Here is a 19,515-nt window from a genome sequence, read left to right as displayed (position 1 = left end):
ATCTTGGAAAGTACTTCAACTTCTTTCCCATTGTTAAATTAATAAGGCTGTACTTGAAACTTTAGTCTGATACTGATCTAAAGAATATCTATTGTAGTAAGATGTACATTACAACTTGTTTTAATAAGTGGAAGTTTATAATACCTAGTAGATAATGTCAAAGGAAAAATATGCATGAGAAGAAAAATCCAAATATGTGATTGATTTTTTGCCTCAGGAGTAGCTATTTAAGTACAGAAAACTTGAAAATAAGTAGATAAATGTGACAAACTGCATCTGAGTTCTTAAAGTATTTTTCTTTTGCAGGATCTCCATAATCTAGATCTCATGATTGGGATTGCATCCAGTGGAATTGCTGTATATAGAAAACTCATCTGCACAAGCTTCTATCCCTGGTAAATTCCTTTACTAGTAAAGAAATAGGTCCGGTCTTTTTAATCTTATTTCCATTTGCTTTAACATTTATGCCAAAGAAGCCTACAATACATAAACTTGTTCTTTATGGGCCTTCATGGTATTTCCTTGCATTGAGATAAAAAGGAAACCTGTTGCCTAGGCTTTTAATTCTCTTAAGACTTTTGGACTCCTTGCACTGAGTGAAGTCTTGATCAAGTTAATTCACATACAGGTCTCAGCACATGATTAGGAGAACCCTGTGGTCTTAGAGTTTTGCTGCTGTTATACCAAATAATATATATTTTTTTTTTAAATTTACTAATTAGTATTACTAATAAAGCTCAACAGCTAACGGTCTCATCATTTTATCCTGTCATTCAGCAAAAAGATATTTGTTTCTCAGAAAATAAATGTAAAATGAGACATTTGGAGCTTCAGGTTTACTGAAACTAGGATAATATAATTTAGAGAATTTTTTTAATGTTATCAAACAAGGCTATATAATGTTAACAAGTTTTGGAGTCTCTGAGGGAGAGACCTTTGCATTAGAATGCATGATAGTGCTGTAGAAAATAATCTCCAGACATCTTGTGCACATTGCTTCTTCATAACGCAAATGACATTAGAAATTAGTTAAGATATAGTATTTATGGGTTTTGTTATTTATACCATACTAAAAATGATAACATAAATTAGAAATTATATGGAGACTGGGTCCTTCCTTAAGGTTTTTGGATTGGATCAGAAAGAATTTTTCCCAGACTTTCTTTTTTAGTATAAGTATTAATTTTTTTTGTATACTTGATAAAGTATAGCTTTATCATGTTATGCATAATTTCCTCCTACAATTTGTAACAGATTTTCTGGAGAATGTTTTCTTCAGCATGTCTTAAAAGTGCATTCTAATGGGTTGTACTTGCTTTTTGCTCCTTAGTTATATAAAAAGTTGCTGCTTAACAATTTTCCTTAAATTTCCTTAAAGTTACTCCATCCTTTCATTATGAATCCAACCTAACAGGTATTTCCTATGGGAAAGCAATAAAATAGTTTTCAGTTTATTTTTAGTGGAAAATGTACCGCACAGTCTCCGGATTTTTCTTTTTTCATTGCAGTGAGCTGTCTTTCAACTCACTTGGATGTACAGTAACCATCCTAAATGCATATCAATAATGCTGTCATACAGCACAGTGACATCTTGTTTTTTCCATCTCTAGTGCACACTAAAGCATAAAAGAATTTTACCTTTGTGCCCTGAGCTCTGCCCTTTCGTATGTCAATCTCTCAGCTTCTTTAAACAGCTGCAGGTTTTAAAAACAGCCAGCTGGAGGCACATTTTCTGTCTTCTGCAAGACTTGGTGTGTCAACTTAGTGACCTAAGGTATGAATGGATAATAGTAATCCTGAAAACAATAGCGACGGCATTTTAAAATCCAAGACTATACGATATTTTTTTAGGGAAGGGAAAGAGAGCTTTGTAGCACATTAGACAGGAGAAATCCACAACTTCCGGTGCTACTTCTACTCCTGGAGAGCAGAGAGGAATAAAACACAAATACTAAAACATCGTTTACAAAATCCTATTCTCATTTATGAAAAGAAATGAAGGGGGGAAAAAAAACTCACAGATTTTTCAGCTCAAATAATTTCCACTCTAAAATATAAGGTTTAGGCAGCAATATTTTCAGCTGACAGCCAATGCAATTGTTCCAAGCTTTCCTACTCTCTTTCTAAAAATATCTTCTCAAATTGAAAGGAGTGAAAACTCACTATATAGGGGATAACTTTTTGATATTTTATTTCTGGCTTCTTGAATGAGTTAGTCATAATTCTTCATGCAGGAATGGTGTCCATTCCCTGCCCCCTGAAAACAAGGAAACAAGGAGAGTCACCAGAGCAGACTAGCCTGTGCTGTATTTGTAGTGTACACTTTCAATTTCTTTGCAGACCTCAATGCAGGATATATTTCTGTAATGCCTGGAGTTATAATGTATCTTGGTTGGGCTGAAGGTGTGTAGGTGAGAAGATTCCTTACATAGCAGCATATGCCTAAGAAAGCAAAAAAAGAAGAAGAAAAAAAAAAAAAAAAACCAAACCAGTTCAGATAATTGAAATAGTATTTAAGTTTTTTAGGTAACACCATTTGTAGTAAGTAGCTTTTCCGGCGGGCTGAACAAGCTTCACCATAAATGTGGTAGAACTCAAGGTGGCAGCAAACACCATCAAAGCACTCTTTCCAAAACTAAGTAAAATACCGTGCAGCGTTAGTGGATGACAGCAATACAAGTATGCCATATGGTAGTAGTCAAAGGGGACCAAAAGTTTTCAGGAACAGAGGCAGTGAGAGAGTACTGCCTTGGCAAAAGGAGGATTTTCAATCAAGGCAACCTACGTAAGGAGCTGCCTGATCAGTCAGAAGCAATGCAAGTCAAGGGAGGTTTAAAAAATAACTCTGGATTTCACGCAGTATTTTATATGCTCTAGAAAGATATTCTTGGGGGTGCTCAACTGTTTTATGATAACTTTCAAATTCGTTTTGCAAGTAAACTATTATCTTAATGGTAAAAACATACAAGCACTCTACATCAGCAGCAATTAAGGCTGAGTATTAAATGCCATTCAGCTGTGTATTAAATGCCATTCAGCGTATGAAGTTTCTTTGCTTTGAAAACTTCAGAGAAACTGCTAGAGGAATGCATTCTATGTTGCTAGTTAAAATTTAAAGAACAATTTGACACAGTCTTACATAGCAAATTTGACAGAACCTTTCCAGCTGAATCTTCCTATGTTAAAGTATTAGACTTTCAGCTACAGAAACATTTTTGCTTCAAGTCAAAAATATCAGCTATCACTACTAAGTGCTAGGACTGAACTGACAATTTGATCAGAATTGAGTAATTCTGTTGCCCATTAAGTGACAAACCTATTTTGACCCTTGTGAATGATAGGAAGACAGGACCCAAAAGATGTATCATTATTAATATGCTACAAGTATTGAGTGTTTTACAAGTAAACTGTGGAATTTAATAACTTGTGAATGTTGCATAGTCACTGGACAGATTATTGGTGAGTGATAAGGGCAGCTAAGCCACCAGTTAGAATAACTGCATTCTATTCAGATCATGTTTTAGATGTGGCATCTTCAAGCACTTGTTAAATCTAAATCCTTTGATACCTTAATCTCTTGGATTTTTGGTGGATTGTGCTATATGCGAACATTCACTCAGCTTGTAGGCGTAACATTGCAAATGATTTTTAGTTAATGTTAAATAAAACTGTCAGATTAGCAAGCGCTCTTTGTCACTGAATTAAATAGGTTTAGTTGTACTTTAAGAAGAATGAATGGAATTGAGAGGGATTCTCTACTTAGAGGAGAGTCAAAATAAAGAGACTTAAAGCCGTGGTTTGACTTGAAGGGATTATGTGGTCATGAAGTGACTCATGTTTTGTTGTTTTGTTGGTGGGTTTTTTTGTTTGTTTTGTTTTTTTTATTTTTTTTTTTAAAGAAAAAGGCAAAGAGGGAGGGATAGAGAGCACTTTGTTATTTTTGGATGTTGGCTACCTTTTTGTTGTTGGGTGGTGGGGTTTTTGCTTTGTCTGCAAGGTTAGTTTTCTGTATCCTGCGTTTCTGCTGGCTCTACGTTAGGGTAAAAACAAATCATGACAGCGACTGTGTAAGCTGAGAATGACTCAAAAAACTTATTTGCTGAATTTTAATCTAAGTCAAGAAATGTGTTAAGAAAGAATGAGAAGTGCGGAACTTGAGGGATGCTAGTTCAGGCGGAGTAGCACTAGGATTAAGGAAGGGTTTATATATAAATGAGTTGCATCTCACTAAATACAACTGAAAGTTTATATGACTTATCAGGAAGTTCAGAATCCAGAACTTCTAGATGACCAGTACAGATAATTACCATTTAAGGTAGCAAGTCAAATGGCACAAGTATTTCAAGAGCTGGCCTGACAGGAGAAGTGGATATGATTTAAACTTTCTAGTAACCTGCACAACAATTTGCCTGGTCACCAAAGAATGTTATGAATTAAATTACTGTTTCTTTGTGTTTGTATAATTGATGGGTAAAAGCATTTTCAGAAATGGGCACTTGTTCAGTTTACCACCTCTTTTGTGCAGGAGGGGGGAATTGTTCCTTCCACTACCTTTCTTGTTTGTAACTGACAAATACACGAATCCTGTACGAATGAGGAATGGTGCTCTATAATTTAAGTATCTCTCTGTCATGGGCACTGAGGAATGAACAATATGCCATTGTCCCACTTGCTGGGAGTGATGCAGAACCTGTGATAAGAACTGAGATGATCTTCAATATAGTTCATTCCTGATGAGATCTAAGGTGCTGGGAAACGTTATCAGTTGATAATATTCTGGGACTTCTAGCAGCAACCTTCCAAAAGCCTTTCATGGTGTGTAAATGGTGGGTTTTAGATATGACTTAAAGTAGACCTTAAGTAGCTTTCCCAAGACCTTAAGACCTTAAGTACCCTTCCCAAGGCATCTATATGATTCTAGCTGATCACAGATTCCTTTTTCCAAAATGTGTAAGTTTTCAGTTATTCAAGTAGAGGTATTGTAGAGAAAACTTTGGTATTTTAGACAAGTCTTGTTTTGCTGTAGGAAGGGTGTGTGGGTACCTAGAAGTTTGTTTAATTTAGCAAAACTGATAAGCATATAATTAAAATGGAAATTGGTTGAGCACCAATTCCAACTGTAATCCTTACCTTAGAAAATCTTTATTCATACTATGTATATATAGAAAAGAGGTGTTCAGTTCTGTATAAAATAACCACGTAAGTTATGCAGCAATGTTAATAATTGAAGCAAAAGATATATTAACCCTCTTACAGTTTTCATCCTTCTACAATTATGATTTTAATGACAATGTTTTGTTATAATTGCAAGTGTATGGTATTTATCACATTATGAAGACAATTCTGTGAAGTCTCTGGGAAATTTCAGATGTTATATGACCAGTGTTGTTGTGTCATTAGGGTCTTAAATTTTCTTCCATTAGTCACAGTTGTCATATGATTCTGAAGTTATAGAAACTTGACACATTTAACATTTGTGTGGCTTAGTAAAGGATGTCATCAAGTTTTTGCTGCAAGAATAGATTTGGTGGGAGAGAATTGCTATGTGAGCTATTTAAAGAGTAAATGTGGAAGAATCTCAAATTTTAAGACCTTGCCTTAGCTAAAATTTTTGCTTTGAGTTTCTTGGCACCTATTTGCCACTCAACACAGGAGATGGCTGCATGTTATTCATTGAATATTTAAAAGCTATAATCTTTTAGGCTTGCTGTACACAGTATTATTTTTCATTGTTTTTTTTCCCTCTAGTCGTTTTTTAGAATTTCATAGTTTGTTTCTTTCTTTTAGGGTGAACATATTAAAAATTTCCTTTAAAAGGAAAAAGTTTTTTATACAACAACGGCAAAAGCATGTAAGTAGTCCTTTCATTTTGTTTTGCTCAAGTGATCCATTAATTTTATTTTTTTTTGCCTTAAATGTTAAGACAACAAAAGGCTTTGTTGTGTTAACTTGCCTTTAAAACTATTTAGTTAACTTGCCCTTGCTATTGTGGTCCTTTTATGCTTGCTTTGTTTCCCATTCTTGTTTCCTTTCCAGCATGGAGTCTTTTCACATTCAGTCTATTGGACTATATCTTACCCATGCGGGTTTCTTCTCCCTTGGAGACTTCGGGGAAAAGACAAATCTTCATCCTTTCTCCAGTATTTTGTAATCTAGCATATTTCCCTTTTCTTGCCAGCATCTGCTGCTCTTCTCTTTGATGCTCTCCCTGCCCAGTAGAGTGCCTCACTGCAGTGAATCTGCTAAACAGCTGCTTATCCCATCTAGTAGGACTGTGTGAGATCCCTTCTGCTTATGGGGCTCAGAGTTCTGGGGGAAAGGAAGGTACCTGAAGAAAAGGACAGGTCTGCAGCTGCAAGACATGAGGTTGGAAAGGGGGTTAGTGCATCTCCTGCTGCATGTAACATGGAGCACTTTAGAAGTTGGCAAAATATGTGAAGATAGTAGGCAAAACCGATGTATAATAGCAAATTTAAGAGTAGTCTTCATAATGCTGTGTTCTTTGTGCAGAACAATTGCAATATTAGGCTATTTAATAGAAAAAAATAATATTGATTACAGTATTATACTGCCACAATATGAACAGATAAATTAAGCTATCTTTTGAGGAAGAGAAGAGAATATTTAATATGATAGGGGAAAAAAAAAGGAAATTAGTGACCAGCAGATATATAAATATTTTATTTCAGTTGAAGACAAAACTCGGATAGTAAAAGGTAAGTATTAACTTACATGTGAACTTTATGAAGGCTCTTGTAGTAAATGAGTTCGTAAACTGCTAGGAGCTGTGTTACAAGAAGACCTCTTGACTCTCATCGATTAGATGGTCGCTGAACACAGATTGCTAGGGAGGCTTTTTTTTACCCAAAAGGAGAGTATTATCATATTTTCTCCCCCACTTCCACCCCGGTTTGGTGGGCGTCTCCCAAATTTAGGAGTAGACATTTGGTTAGTATCTAGAGATAGTGTTGCTGCACTAATGCTTGCACACGTAGCATGCACAGATGAAACTGTTTTCTCTTTTGAGTGTGTCCTAACCCACCATAGAGGGGGTATTAAGTTTTCTGCAAGCTGTAGCTTTCTAAATATATTGTTTATACGTAAACTTGTCTCAGTCTGTTCAAATGTATTTCACTGTATGAAGAAATGAGTGGTTGGCAAACCATTCTACTAGCTTGTGAGTGTAACTGTATAGCACTCGGTGTAATGTATGACATAGGTGCTACCTTCTTGTAAGTTTGAGGACTAAAAATTCACCGGTAAGGTGTGTTATTGAATTCAATAATATGCAAATATTGGCAACTGACAGCAATTTCAAAATATGTCCGTGAGAATAAATGTAGGAACAGAACTCTGAGAGTGGTTAGTAACAATGGATAGTAAAATGAGCATACTTGCAGGTTTCTTTGGAATATGGAGGAATAAAGTCTCAATATGTAACAGGCGCTGGACTCAAAGATCACATAAAATATATGTGTTCATTGCATAAAGACTTAACTGCTGTCAAAAGTTGAATTTCTCTTTCTGGAAACCTGTGTCACCTTTGAAAAGATCAGCATTCTTAACAAAAGCTTAATTGAACACATTTTAAATGGTGATGGTTCAAGGCCCTTGATTGTTTTAACTAATCTCCTCTTAAGTGATCATAGTTCTTTATTTCATAGCCTACTGAGATTACAGTAATGCATACTGTATATTGCTTGGAGAGCTACAGAACTGTAGGAAAAATAAGGCCAGCTGTATGACCTTTTTTACTCTTTCTCAGTAGATATGAAAAAGCAGACCAGGTGTGCTATTAAATCTCCAGATATATCCATCCTTGTCAGTTAGCACCCTGTGCCTGAGATTTAGGGCAGCAAGTCTGCAAGCCTGCAGTATTTCAGTGTTATTGCTTTGAAAATCTTGCTGTCGCAGTGCAATGGGAGTGAGGGGGTAGCTGGACTACTAGGGGTTTTCTCCAGAACGTTGGCTTGCTTGAGGGGTTTGTGAGGGCAGGTGACTGAGATCATGTCAGCCTTTGGATTGATCAGATTTTTGCTTGGAAGTGCGGTAGGGAATAGTAAATGAGGCTGAAAGTAAGGAAGGTGGAAGAAGTCAGGGAAAGCAGAGCAGATACTGCATATTAGTAGGCAAGGTTTTACTAAAGACAGAGACGGTGATATTGGATTTCGGGGTTTTGTATGTCATATGTAGATTTCTTTGCAAAAATCTGCAGAAAGTTCTCAAAGGCTGTGAATTTGCCAGTCATCTGGGATGTGCCATGTTTCATTGATATATTCTCCTTCTTTCTCTTACTCCTTTTTTCTTTCCTTTTGCTTGTGTTCTGAAGACTCAGCTTACCTTAGCTCACTGTCCCCCTGCTGCTCACCTCCTCTTTTACCCTCCTGCTGCTTCAGCCAGTTCATCAGCTACTAGATAGAAGTATGCATTATTTCTATTTCTACTGAAGAGCTACATAAGGACTGAGGAGCAAAACTCATGAATCGGTGAATGTCTGATGCTATGAAAGCTCATGACTTAATGAAAGGTGGAAGATTTAAGGTAGGAATAGGAACTGTGCTGGTTTCCAGGCAAAATCTGAAAGTTTCCAGCAGTGAAACTTTATATCCGATGTACTTATCTAGTGCTTAAAAACAATTTCATTTTCCGTGTATTAAAATATGTTTTTACTTCAAATTCTCTGTGAATGGAATAGGCATATGTCTGATCAAAATCCTTCCCTGATGCTGAAGTAGCAAGGGACTCACTTTAGATACTGAGAATTGTTCCCTTTACCTTAATGATCAGAAATTTCTCTAATCCTCATTTCTTGGTAACTATTAAAATAACATTGTTTTTGGAACTTGAGTTGAGAAGTATGATAGGCACTAGATCCTTGGATCCCACTAGAACTCTCTTCTTTAAAATGGTGCATCAATTTAATATCGTGACTTGCAAGGTGTGCCTATTAATGAGCCAAATTATTTTTTTGAAAAAAGATTTTGTTAATTTAAAAATTGACCACGTTTCTCTGAAAAATCTGAAACAATTTATCCTAGTATATGTCCATGTTTAAACTTTTAGCCCACTTAGAAGCTGTTATGAAGTATCTGTGGCAACAGGTGGGAAGAACGTACTTGTGGCTTAGAGAGCAAGATTCGTTACTAATTTAAAACCAGACTATTAGATGTACTTAATTCTTATATTTACACTATGGATTTTCAGTATAATTGAGATGTTTGAATAATCTAATTTTTATGGCAACTGAAAGACCAGTACCCCAGGCTGACAAAAAATAACATACGCTTACTTTTATTTGTATGACATACAGAGGGTATGTAAGAAATGCTGTTTGTTGTTAAATCTTTAAGTGATATATGCTTTTTTTTATATTGCAAGAAATTCTGAGTTAAAGTTTCACTATGCTTGCACACTATAATTTATATAAGCTAATTAGAAGCAGCTCTGGTGAACTGAAAAAGATGAATTAGTTCCATTATGCATGAGGATCCAATAACAAAACCTACTTCCTAAAAAAAAAAAAAAAAAAAAAAAAAAAAGTTTTAATAGATATAGGGAAAACATGCTGGAAAGATTGCAGTCAGTTAATGTTTTTCAGTGCCTATGTAAAATCAAGGGGCAAATCCTTTTTGTCTTTCCTTGAGATTCTAATTGGTTTTCTAAAACAGTGATGTCAGTCATAGATTCTCTGAACTAGTCATAAAGTGACTTGCAGAACATGGCACTGATCTCTGATACATTGCATTTGTAAAATGTTGCCTAGAAGTGAGAATACAAGAAAAATAGCTTGATTATTCCAGCCCAAATGTTCTATAGTTACTTCCTAGTAGGATCGTTGCTGTGAATAAACAAAAGGACAACGGCAACTAGAAATCAAGGCATTATCCAGGTGGGACCTCTATTTCTTGCTGGACTGTATGAGAAAGCTGTATTAGGTCTTTCGGAGTCCTTTAATAAAAAGGCTTTGCAACCCACATCCTGACTTTCTCCAGAGTGTGAGCTCGAAAGAGGACTTTACTGAGATGGTTGCCTGCCTAACTGTATGCTAAGATGTCAAAATTCAGTCATGATTGAGAGCAGCTGGAGAAGATGAGAGATGAAATCGAAAACTTGCTTTTTTTCACTGAAGTGCTGAGCTGTGATAGCAATAACTCGGGTCTCATGTTACCTTCCTGTCTCCTCTTTGTTTTACTCTTCATTCCACTTCCTTTGCATCGATAACTATATTAACTAACCAAAGCTGTATTTTGTGGAAAACTCTCTTGGGATCTGAAATAGCACAACACGTGCTACAGTTGGTGAGGGCATAAATGTGGGTGGCACAATTGTGTTACATCTGTGTTTCACTGGCACTTTGGCACTGAAGTTACAAGTAAGAGTTTGCACCAAGACACACAAGCTTTGTAGTCTGCTTCTTTTTATCTCCTCATTGTGGCCTCATGTCATCCATCCAGAAAGCAGCTCCAGTCCCACCACAGCTACTTTCTTTCCCTCAAGAGGGATCATTGGTAACATCTTCAGTATCTTCTAAAAGACTGTCAAGTCTTTTTGCATACTATGCTTTTTGCATACTATGGCTCTTGAAAGAACATTATTGAATTGAAGCCTTATGTGAAGAGTTTAAATTCAAAGACTGAGGGTTTTTTTCCCTTTCTACATTGCACCCTTAATGGAATGTTTAAGAGTTTTGTTTGTCATAGGAGGTCAAGATCTGACTGGAAACCTGAAACTATATTTAGCTGTTCAGTATTATACTTGGATATAAAAAATCTTTATTGCTCTACACTTAAATATTTCATTAACACTGTAAGGATTAGGAACTGGAAAACTTCATAATTTTTCAGTATTGCTTAAATTTTTGAAGTGTCCATTTTGCAGTTCAGAATTTCATATAGTCACAGGGCTGTTTTGGCCATCTCCAGCTCAAAATCTACTATACACTGTTCTGTTTGGTTTTTTTTTTTATCCCCCCGAGTGCATTTTCATATCTAAGCTGAAATTAATATTATTGTTGTTTCATGAGTTTTTTTACTGTGTTTGATCTACTTGTATATATTGAAAAATGGTATTTCTTACCGTTACAGAATGAATCCAGAGAGCATATTGTTGCCTTCAACATGTTAAATTACAGAGCATGCAAAAATCTGTGGAAGTCTTGTGTAGAGCATCACACATTTTTTCAGGCAAAGAAGTCACTACCTCATGAAAAAAAGATATTGTCACATTATTGGACCCTGGGCTCTAGAAATCCAGCAAAGTAAGTATTGTGTGAAAGCATGTTTTGCTTTGTAATGGGAACGGGAAGATTTGTGTCAGTGATAGCTCAAGTTGGAGTGGCACAGTTCAGTTCTGCCCACAGCTGTGTTCCAGTCTGCATGCGAACCATTTGACAAGTTATATAGCTTTGCTTTCAGTTTCTGCAACGTGGTGTCATTACAATAGAATTTTTCTTATTTCCTAAAAAGGAATTTGAATATAAGTTTTACGGGTGTGGTTTAAACTTGCTGTTCCAGTTTGAGGTATAAAACAGTAGAAAGTAAAAATGTCATGTAGCTAATGGTCCAATAATAGAATTTGAAGAACAGATTTGTTTTGAGCTGTTTACCCCTTAGTGTCATATACAACCTGTTTAATACGTTAGGGCAATTTCTGGAGTGCATCATACCAACCACTCATTACTGGCATCGAGATAAAAAAACTTTGTCCCATCCAAGTATTCAAGATATCTTGTGATATCTTTTGTGACACTCCTAATCTTTTATTTCCTTCGTTGAGTTCTGCTAATCATGGAGCTGGTAGTTTCATGGTGGTGTCTAAGATCTAGTTCCCTGAAAGTAATACTTCAGAGCCTTTCATTTTGCTATATGAAGTTCCTTCCCATATGCACCAACTATGCCATAACTTCATGAAACTTCATCTGCCGGTTTATTGTTTAGTCACTTGACGTTATAATATTCTTCTGCATTTCTTCACAATTGACCTTTATTTTTGCCGTCCTCTGTGATTAATATCTTCAGTTCATTCTTTTCTCTAGATCGCTAGTGAATGTGTTGAACAGAAAAGCCCCCAACAGATATCCCTCTTAAGGCTTCACTGCTGATCTTTTTTTCACTATAAATCTAAAACATTTTTTCCAATTCTTTCTTTTATGTCACAAGTGAGCAGGTAATTCCTTCAAGTGAGAAACCTATTGTCTAGCTCCTTAGTTTCTTTATGGGTTTAAGGGACCTCGGCAAATGTCTTTTAAAATCTTGAGTAGATGAAATCACTAATTTAAAGTGGGAGGTTATACTTAAATAGTACTACTGTTTCATCTTAGAGGCTTATAGATTTACTTTTTTTTATAAGTATCAGTCCCTGTGATTTCTCTCATTACGTTGATTTTTTTTTTTCTGTTGCTTCATTTATCAGCAATTTGGCTACAAACGTATCACTCCATGTGTCATCATCATCTGTCCATGTCCTGTCCCCACCCCACCCTGGAAAAAAAAATCTGTCATGGAACATATCAGAAATCTTTCATATTAATAGTGAATGAACAAGAAAGTCTTATGTCATTATCTTCTCTGAATGTGAGATTTTGGAGGGTTCTTTGGTCCTCTGATCATCTGTAGTTTCTATAGACTCTAGAAATCTGCTTTTTCTGATGATTTTTGGAGAAGTATTTTATTGTTTTCTTTTTGTTTGTGGGTGGTGCTGTTTATGTTATTTTGCAGTGTCTTCCCGTAACAGTTTAACTTTACGTCTGATTTTTTAGGTTGATTCTCTCTTCCCCATTTGGATAAGCTTCGACTTTTGAATTATGTCATCATACTTCAAATAGCTTCCCAGACTTTGGTGGCTGGCTGGCTTGTCATACTGTCATGTCTCTTTAAAAACTGTGGAAATTCATACCAAGTGGACAAGTATTGCTTGTGAATAAAGCACTTAACCTGTGGGGGCTGTCCAACAGTAAGAAGGCTGATATAATGTTATGTTTTCCGCTAGAGTGGAATTCCTTATTTTCACTTGGTATTAGATCATAGCTGAAGCAGGTAAAACAAGTAGTTGTATGAACAGTAATCTAAGTTTCTAGTGCTTTACAGATCTGGATTTTGAGAATTAGCTTCTCTATAGAGTGACATGGACTTGTTCTTCCTATAGTAAAGGTTTGATGAGGTGAATTTCTCAAAGCTTTCTCGGATTGTCACGTTCTGGAATCCTCTATTTCTCTCAAATTTGCGAACACATCCAGAATCCTGATGCTTGTATATACACATGCACACACAGGCGTTGCACAGCCCTTGTCATGAAAGAAAGAAAACGCTACCAGTTCCAAAGGGTACCAGTTTAGTATCATTTCAATTCTTACAAAACATTGGTTTTTTTGACAAATCTTAATGTTACGATTTCTTGATATCCTGTAACACGCAGAATAGTCGTCATTGTTGAACTGAGTTACTAAGAAAGACCTCTTTTCAAATAATTTAATGTTCTGAGGCATCATCTCTGGTGAATTGCTTATTTTGGCTGTTAAGGAATCTCAAGGGAGAACTGTTCTTTGTGATATTTTCCATCAGCTTAATGATATCCTCTGTACTAATGCATTCGTTGGCCATATTTATGCCAGCAATGCAACAAGTGCGAAATTTAGGATCTACATGAGGCAGAAATGACTCAGCAACCTTCACTATCAGAGACTGATAAAATACATAAGAAGCAACACTAATTTTGAACGACTTTCAGTAGTTCCTATCAACTTAGTCACTGTTACTCAGCAAATTATTTTCTGGTAAGATTAAAAAAAAGGTGTGAACAAGTCACTTCCAAAGCTATCTGTCTTATGTTGAAAATTTTTACTTTCCTACTTGTTTGTGGTTGTGGAAAGTTGTAAGAGACAGCATGAGCTGCCACGTTCCTTTTCAAGGATGGCTCTGAGCTCATGTGGAAGCTATGCAACCAAAAATGGGATTCTGCCTTCTCCCTTGTGAAAGGGAGCAAAATTTTGCATTGAGTAAACAAACAAAGAAAAACAAACAAAAAACCACAAACCCCTAACACACACACCCACACACACCCACCCCACCACCAACAACCACACCATACAACCCTGGAGGTTTTAAGATTGACTTGTCTTCAATAATTCTGTTCATCCAGCTTCTGTCAGCTTTGAAGAGGGGTACATTCAGGTTTTGCTGCCTAAAGTGTCACAATTTTCTTCTGGAATTTGTGGCTTTCTTTTACTAAGTTCTTTACAGTCATGTGGGGTAGATATCCTAGCGTTTATTGCATCAGTTCAAATAGTTGAACTCTTGTAACCTTTTGGTACAATTTCTTATTTGCACATCTCTCTGCCTTTCTGGATTCTCTTAGCTTAAGGTACTAGTGGAATTCCATTTAAATTAGGCTGCTGAGTTGTGTGAATCGCCTGTAAGCCTTATTCTAAGGGTAGGCTGAATCCCATCTCCCAGATTCTGAGAGGTAAGTTCATTCAGTGTTTCCGGACTGAATGCTGAATAGCCTGTCCTAGGCACATTCTTATTCCTTGCTGAAAAGCTAAAAATGTACCTATTTTTTCACAAAGGATAACCTTGGTAATAGATGGGAGCAAGGAACTGTGACCTCAAGATATTACAGCCCTTTCCAGAAAGGCATTAGCAGCCTCTCAGTATGTTTGCTGACAAATATCCTCGTATTAGACATTTGAAGAGCAGCTACTTGGAGTTCAGGAGGTTGTTTATGTTATGTGTTGAAGTATCTAGAGAATATATTGTTCAAGTGATTCTGTGGTCAGGGTTAGGGCTCTGGCTTCCATCACACGACTTAAGTTGCACCTCAAAAGTCACATGCATTGGAAAACGCATGAACAAGCACTAGTAAAAAAAAGAAAACTGATTAGTGCAAAATATGTGGAATTCTTCAAGATGCATTTTTTTGTAATACATCCTCTTTTTCCACTCTCCCTCTCCACTCCACACATGTAAGGCTTCTTTGAAAGAACTCTTTGTTTTTGTAGAAGACCAGAGTAGTTGGTGCCTTGTCATTGGTATTCAGAAGACTTACAGAAATAAAATGGATAAATTAAAAGCTTCTCCTGAGTTCATGGACTGTGTGTTTACTAAGCTTAACAGCATCCATGGGTAACTGATTTTGACATATTAAGTTTTCCCTCATTGCTTTTTAAACTGGGAGGAACTTTGCAAGTACACATTTTGAAGATGAAGGAATCAATTTGCTTTAAAATCATGAATAAGATATGTAAAATACTTCAGAATATTAAAGAAGTTTGGGGTTGCTTTTTCTTTTTTACTAGTAGAAACAAAAAGCATACTTAAGGTTCGATACTAGCATGAGTAATGTCCACAGCATAAACAACTTTTTTAATCCTATGTAAAATTGAGACATATCAGCTCTAGAACTCACGTATCTGCTATCCCAGCCATCCGTTATGTACACGGCAGGACTTAGTGAACCAAAGGTGGTTTCTCTGGAACTCATAAACTGCTTCTTTTCTGTGAGAAATCCTAGACTTGTAAACTTGAGGATGAGCAGCTTAGCTCTCTGCTTGTCTGTCTTTAAATGCTGTGTAAAAAGATGCATAAAAGTTACTTTATCTCAATTTCGTTCTACTTTAAAAACTTCCTTATGCTGTATAATTCCACTAGTCAGATATGTTTATTGCTTTCCTAGCTGAGGTTCTGATTCTGATGCAACCCTTATCTTGTCAGGTTCTTGTCACAAGAAGCGCTCCAGACTTGGGGATCCCCTTTTCGTGGCAGATGTTTCTCTCATGGTTTGTTCCTGTAAGGAACACATCACTCAAATGTGGCCTCCTTCTGGAAATAGAGAATGGTCTGGTGTAGCTCTTACTTGCTGAGGCAGCAGGTAGATGGTTAAAGTAGTCCTGTGCTCAGTGAAGCTATTAGTGAATTATTGCCCCTTTATGAGTTGTAACAGGGAATAGCTAGAATCTTTTTTCTTCATTTGAACCGTGTTTTGTCAGGCACTTGGTTCAGTGCCAATAGGACATACCGAATTTCCTGTTTTCCCCTCCATCTTCTTAAACACAATTGGGTTAAAAATAACTCCCAGAAAAAGTTATTTTTACCCAGGCTTGTGATTAACATTGTAGCAGGGATTAACAAAGAGTTTTATTGCTACAAGTGAAGGATAGCAAATGATTCTGTAAGAACGCAAATGCATACGTAAGGAGGTGTAAGCATCGGAGACTCTGTAAAACACGTGAATTATAAAATTGGCTTTCATAAGCACATTTTATTTCATTTAAGTTTTCTATGCAAAATAATTCACTTTTTTTTTTATTTCTTTTCAGGTCTGTAAACAGCCAGTACTGCAGAAAAGTTATAGGTGGGATGGTTTGGAACCCATCTATGAGACGGTCTTTATCTGTTGAGCATTTAGAGACCAAAAGCCTTCCATCTCGATCACCTCCTGTTACCCCTAATTGGTAAATCCAGTTTCAGCCTTTCTTATACCTTCCAACCTCCTACCTTTTCTCATCGTATGTACTCTAGCAGAATAATTATGTAGTGTGTACATACATATTTTTAAAATTGTTATTCTGACAATACATATGATGACAGGAGAAGAGTGGGTGTCACTTATCTCAACTTTAGCAAGACTTTTGATGCTGTCTGCCAAAATATTATACCCAAGTTAAGATATTATGTTCTGAAAGAGTGGACAACAAGATGGTTTAAGAAAAAACAAAAATGGTTGAATGATTGGACTCAGAGGGGAGTTGTTAATGGGTCGTACTCTACCTGGAGGCCAATAACAAGTAGACTACTGCAGGGGTCTATCTTGGGACCTGTCCTGCTTAATATCTTTATGAGCAAGCACTCTATTGTCTCCTCCAAGTCATAAAGTTTGCAGATGACACCAAACTGGGTGGATGAGTCAATCAGCTTGGGGGCAGGGCTGCTATCCAGAGGGACCTTGATAGTCTGGAGAAATGGGCCAATAGGAACTGCATGAAATTCAGTGAAGATAAATGGAAAGTCCTGCGATGCACCTCTCTGGAAAAGGACCTGGTGATCTTCGTAGGCAGCAAATAGTACATGAGCTACCCGGCAGCTAAGTAATTTAACAGCAGCCTGGTGGTATTAACAGAAGTGTAGATGGTAGATCAAGGGAAATGATTATCCCCCTTTTGCTCAGCGTTCATTAGACCTTATTAGCATGCTGTAGCTGCTTTTTTGTCCTCTAGTATAAGAAAGACACTGACAAACTGGAGCAAGCTCAGCAAAGGCCACCAGCCAACAAGGCAGTCAGGAATCTGGAGCGCTTACCCTATGAGGAGAGGCTGAGACAACTGCACTTGTTCAGCCTGGAGAATAAGGGGTTTCCTGGATGCCTAATAACAGCCTGGGAATACTTAGGAAGAGGCTAGCTGGAAGATGAGGCCAGGTTCTTCAGTGTTGCATGGTGGGAGGATGAGGCAACAGGTATATGTTGAATCACTAGAGGCTCTGTCTGGACCTAATTAGAAACTGCTTCATCACAAGCACAGGTGAGCAGTGGTTGCTTAGAGAAGCCATGCTGTCTTTCTCTATCCTTCAAGTTTTTTGAGATCTGACTGGATAAAGCCTTAAGCAGTCTGCTTTGACCTCAGTTGACCCTGTTTTGCGCAGGAGCTTGGACTAGATATGCTCCATAGGTCCCTTCTAATCATAGGATAATTCAGGTTGGAACTTTAACAATAGAGGTAGTATTTGGGGGGGCGGGGGGGGGGAAGGAAACAAATCAGTTCAGTGTGCTGAACCTAGCAGTGTATGATTGCCTAGTATGCCATACAAGATGTTAAAAATTGATTATTTAAAGTGAGGCCTATAGGCCTGTCATGAAGATTTCAGGACATAGATTGCAATAGGATAGAAATTTGACTTTGATAAAGTTTTATGAACTTCCAGCTTGTGTTTGTGTTCCTTATTTTTAAGGCGGAGTCCTAGACTACGTCATGAAATTCGTAAACCACGACACTCATCTGTAGATAACCTTACAAACGAGATTAGTTATATTACTGAAACAGAAGATGTTTTTTATACATATAAGGGCTCTCCAACATCAAAGGATAGTGATTCGGAGTTCTCTCAGAACCGTAGTCCACAAAGGAGGTAAGAACTTCTGCAAACAATTCATTGCCTATTTTGATTTTAAAAAAAAAAAATACCAAACAGCTTTAATATAAAATAGTCATCATCTGTTATAATATTAAAAAAAAATGGTTCAAACAGTTTTATGTTTGCATAAGCTTTATTTTGACAAATTGCTAAACTGCAAGTGCCGTGATACCAAATGACCAGTTAAAAACAAACCAGCCCTTCATCCTTAAACAATTCTTAGTAACATTAGAGTAGCTGTTAAGGCAGGCCTGTTCAATTCTGTAATATCCTGTTTCCTAGTAGCTTCTGCACCCCTTTCTTACTTGTTATAAACGCTTCCTTCTTTTTTTTTTGGGGGGGGGGGGGGGGGGGGGGGAGGGAGACAGACTAATTGACCTCTTAAGAGTTCACTGATGTTCCACATCATCAGTTGAAAGAGTTATTGCATTTGAGTAAACACAAGAACATAATAATGCTGGCAGTCTCCATCTTTTTCTTCCTCAGAGAAATTGTAGATTGCTAGTCTAAAGGCAATTTCTGCTTTTTGCCATGAGACATTTTTGCTTTATTCCTTGAGGACCAACTTTGTTCTCCCCTGCAGTGGTCTAAACACTGCAAGGTTTGCTTCCAGGGCTTGAAGCACCTGTCTTTGTGCACCGATTATTTGTTTGTCCATATATTACATTTTACATGTGGCTTTGCTCTTATCTTACAGAGGCATTTCTTAATAAGTAAATTCAGATTAACACAATATTAACTTCAGAAATAATGTACGTTAAAGCATTGATTGTTCACTCTTCAAAAGAAAACAGAGCTACTTTAAAATTTTCAGCTGGGGAGAATACTATGTATTAAAATGCAGGTTCCTTTGTAAAATTTCAAAAGAAAAATGGTTTCTAGTGATCCCTAGTAACTTTAAGGCAAGATGTATTTTGAGAAGCAGTGCATTAATGGAAACTGATAGGACTCGCCTACCTGTGTGATAGTGTGCAGCTACTAATGGTAGCTTTAAACTCTGGATTTAAACTGTTTTCTTCAAATTTTAATTTGTTGTTGTTGTTATTTAGATATTGTTACTAGATTACAGCAGAGGTTTCTATGAAAGCTGAGAAAAATTAACACATACACCTATTTGGAGTTTGTCACTACGGTGTTTTAAATTGTTTTTCTATTTTCCTGACTGGAAGTCAGAAGAACCTTAGTACTAGTAGTGTCGCTAATAGCCATGATAATATATAAAGGTGATGCCTTTAGATGTTGTGAATAGTCATAAATAGGAAGCCATGTCTTCCCTGCGTTTTAACAGTTACAGATTATAAACTTTTAGAAGTATTTTCTGAGTAAAAATAATGAGAGGCAGACCGTAAAAGGAGATCACAAGGGTAGAAGCTGCAGACAGAAACCTTAAGTT

The 19,515-nt window shown here is 36.7% G+C and overlaps 1 protein-coding gene across 3 annotated transcripts in view; it reads left to right on the top strand.

Annotated features, from left to right (window-relative positions):
- PTPN3 (protein tyrosine phosphatase non-receptor type 3) overlaps positions 1-19,515 on the top strand; it is a gene marked incomplete at both ends in the record, with an annotated part of 98,765 nt that overhangs the window by 36,156 nt on the left and 43,094 nt on the right. For all 3 annotated transcript variants that reach the window (XM_082480036.1, XM_082480035.1, XM_082480037.1), the window contains 5 exons: positions 307-395; positions 5,788-5,851; positions 11,085-11,257; positions 16,313-16,447; positions 17,940-18,116. In XM_082480036.1, the coding sequence (XP_082336162.1) occupies positions 307-395; positions 5,788-5,851; positions 11,085-11,257; positions 16,313-16,447; positions 17,940-18,116 (638 nt within the window). The remainder of the gene's footprint in view (positions 1-306; positions 396-5,787; positions 5,852-11,084; positions 11,258-16,312; positions 16,448-17,939; positions 18,117-19,515) is intronic.

The sequence above is a fragment of the Vanellus vanellus genome (assembly GCF_965231255.1).
Source record: "Vanellus vanellus genome assembly, chromosome: 2".
Classification (NCBI taxonomy): Eukaryota; Metazoa; Chordata; class Aves; order Charadriiformes; family Charadriidae; genus Vanellus; species Vanellus vanellus.
This window is presented reverse-complemented; position numbering and strand designations above follow the sequence as displayed.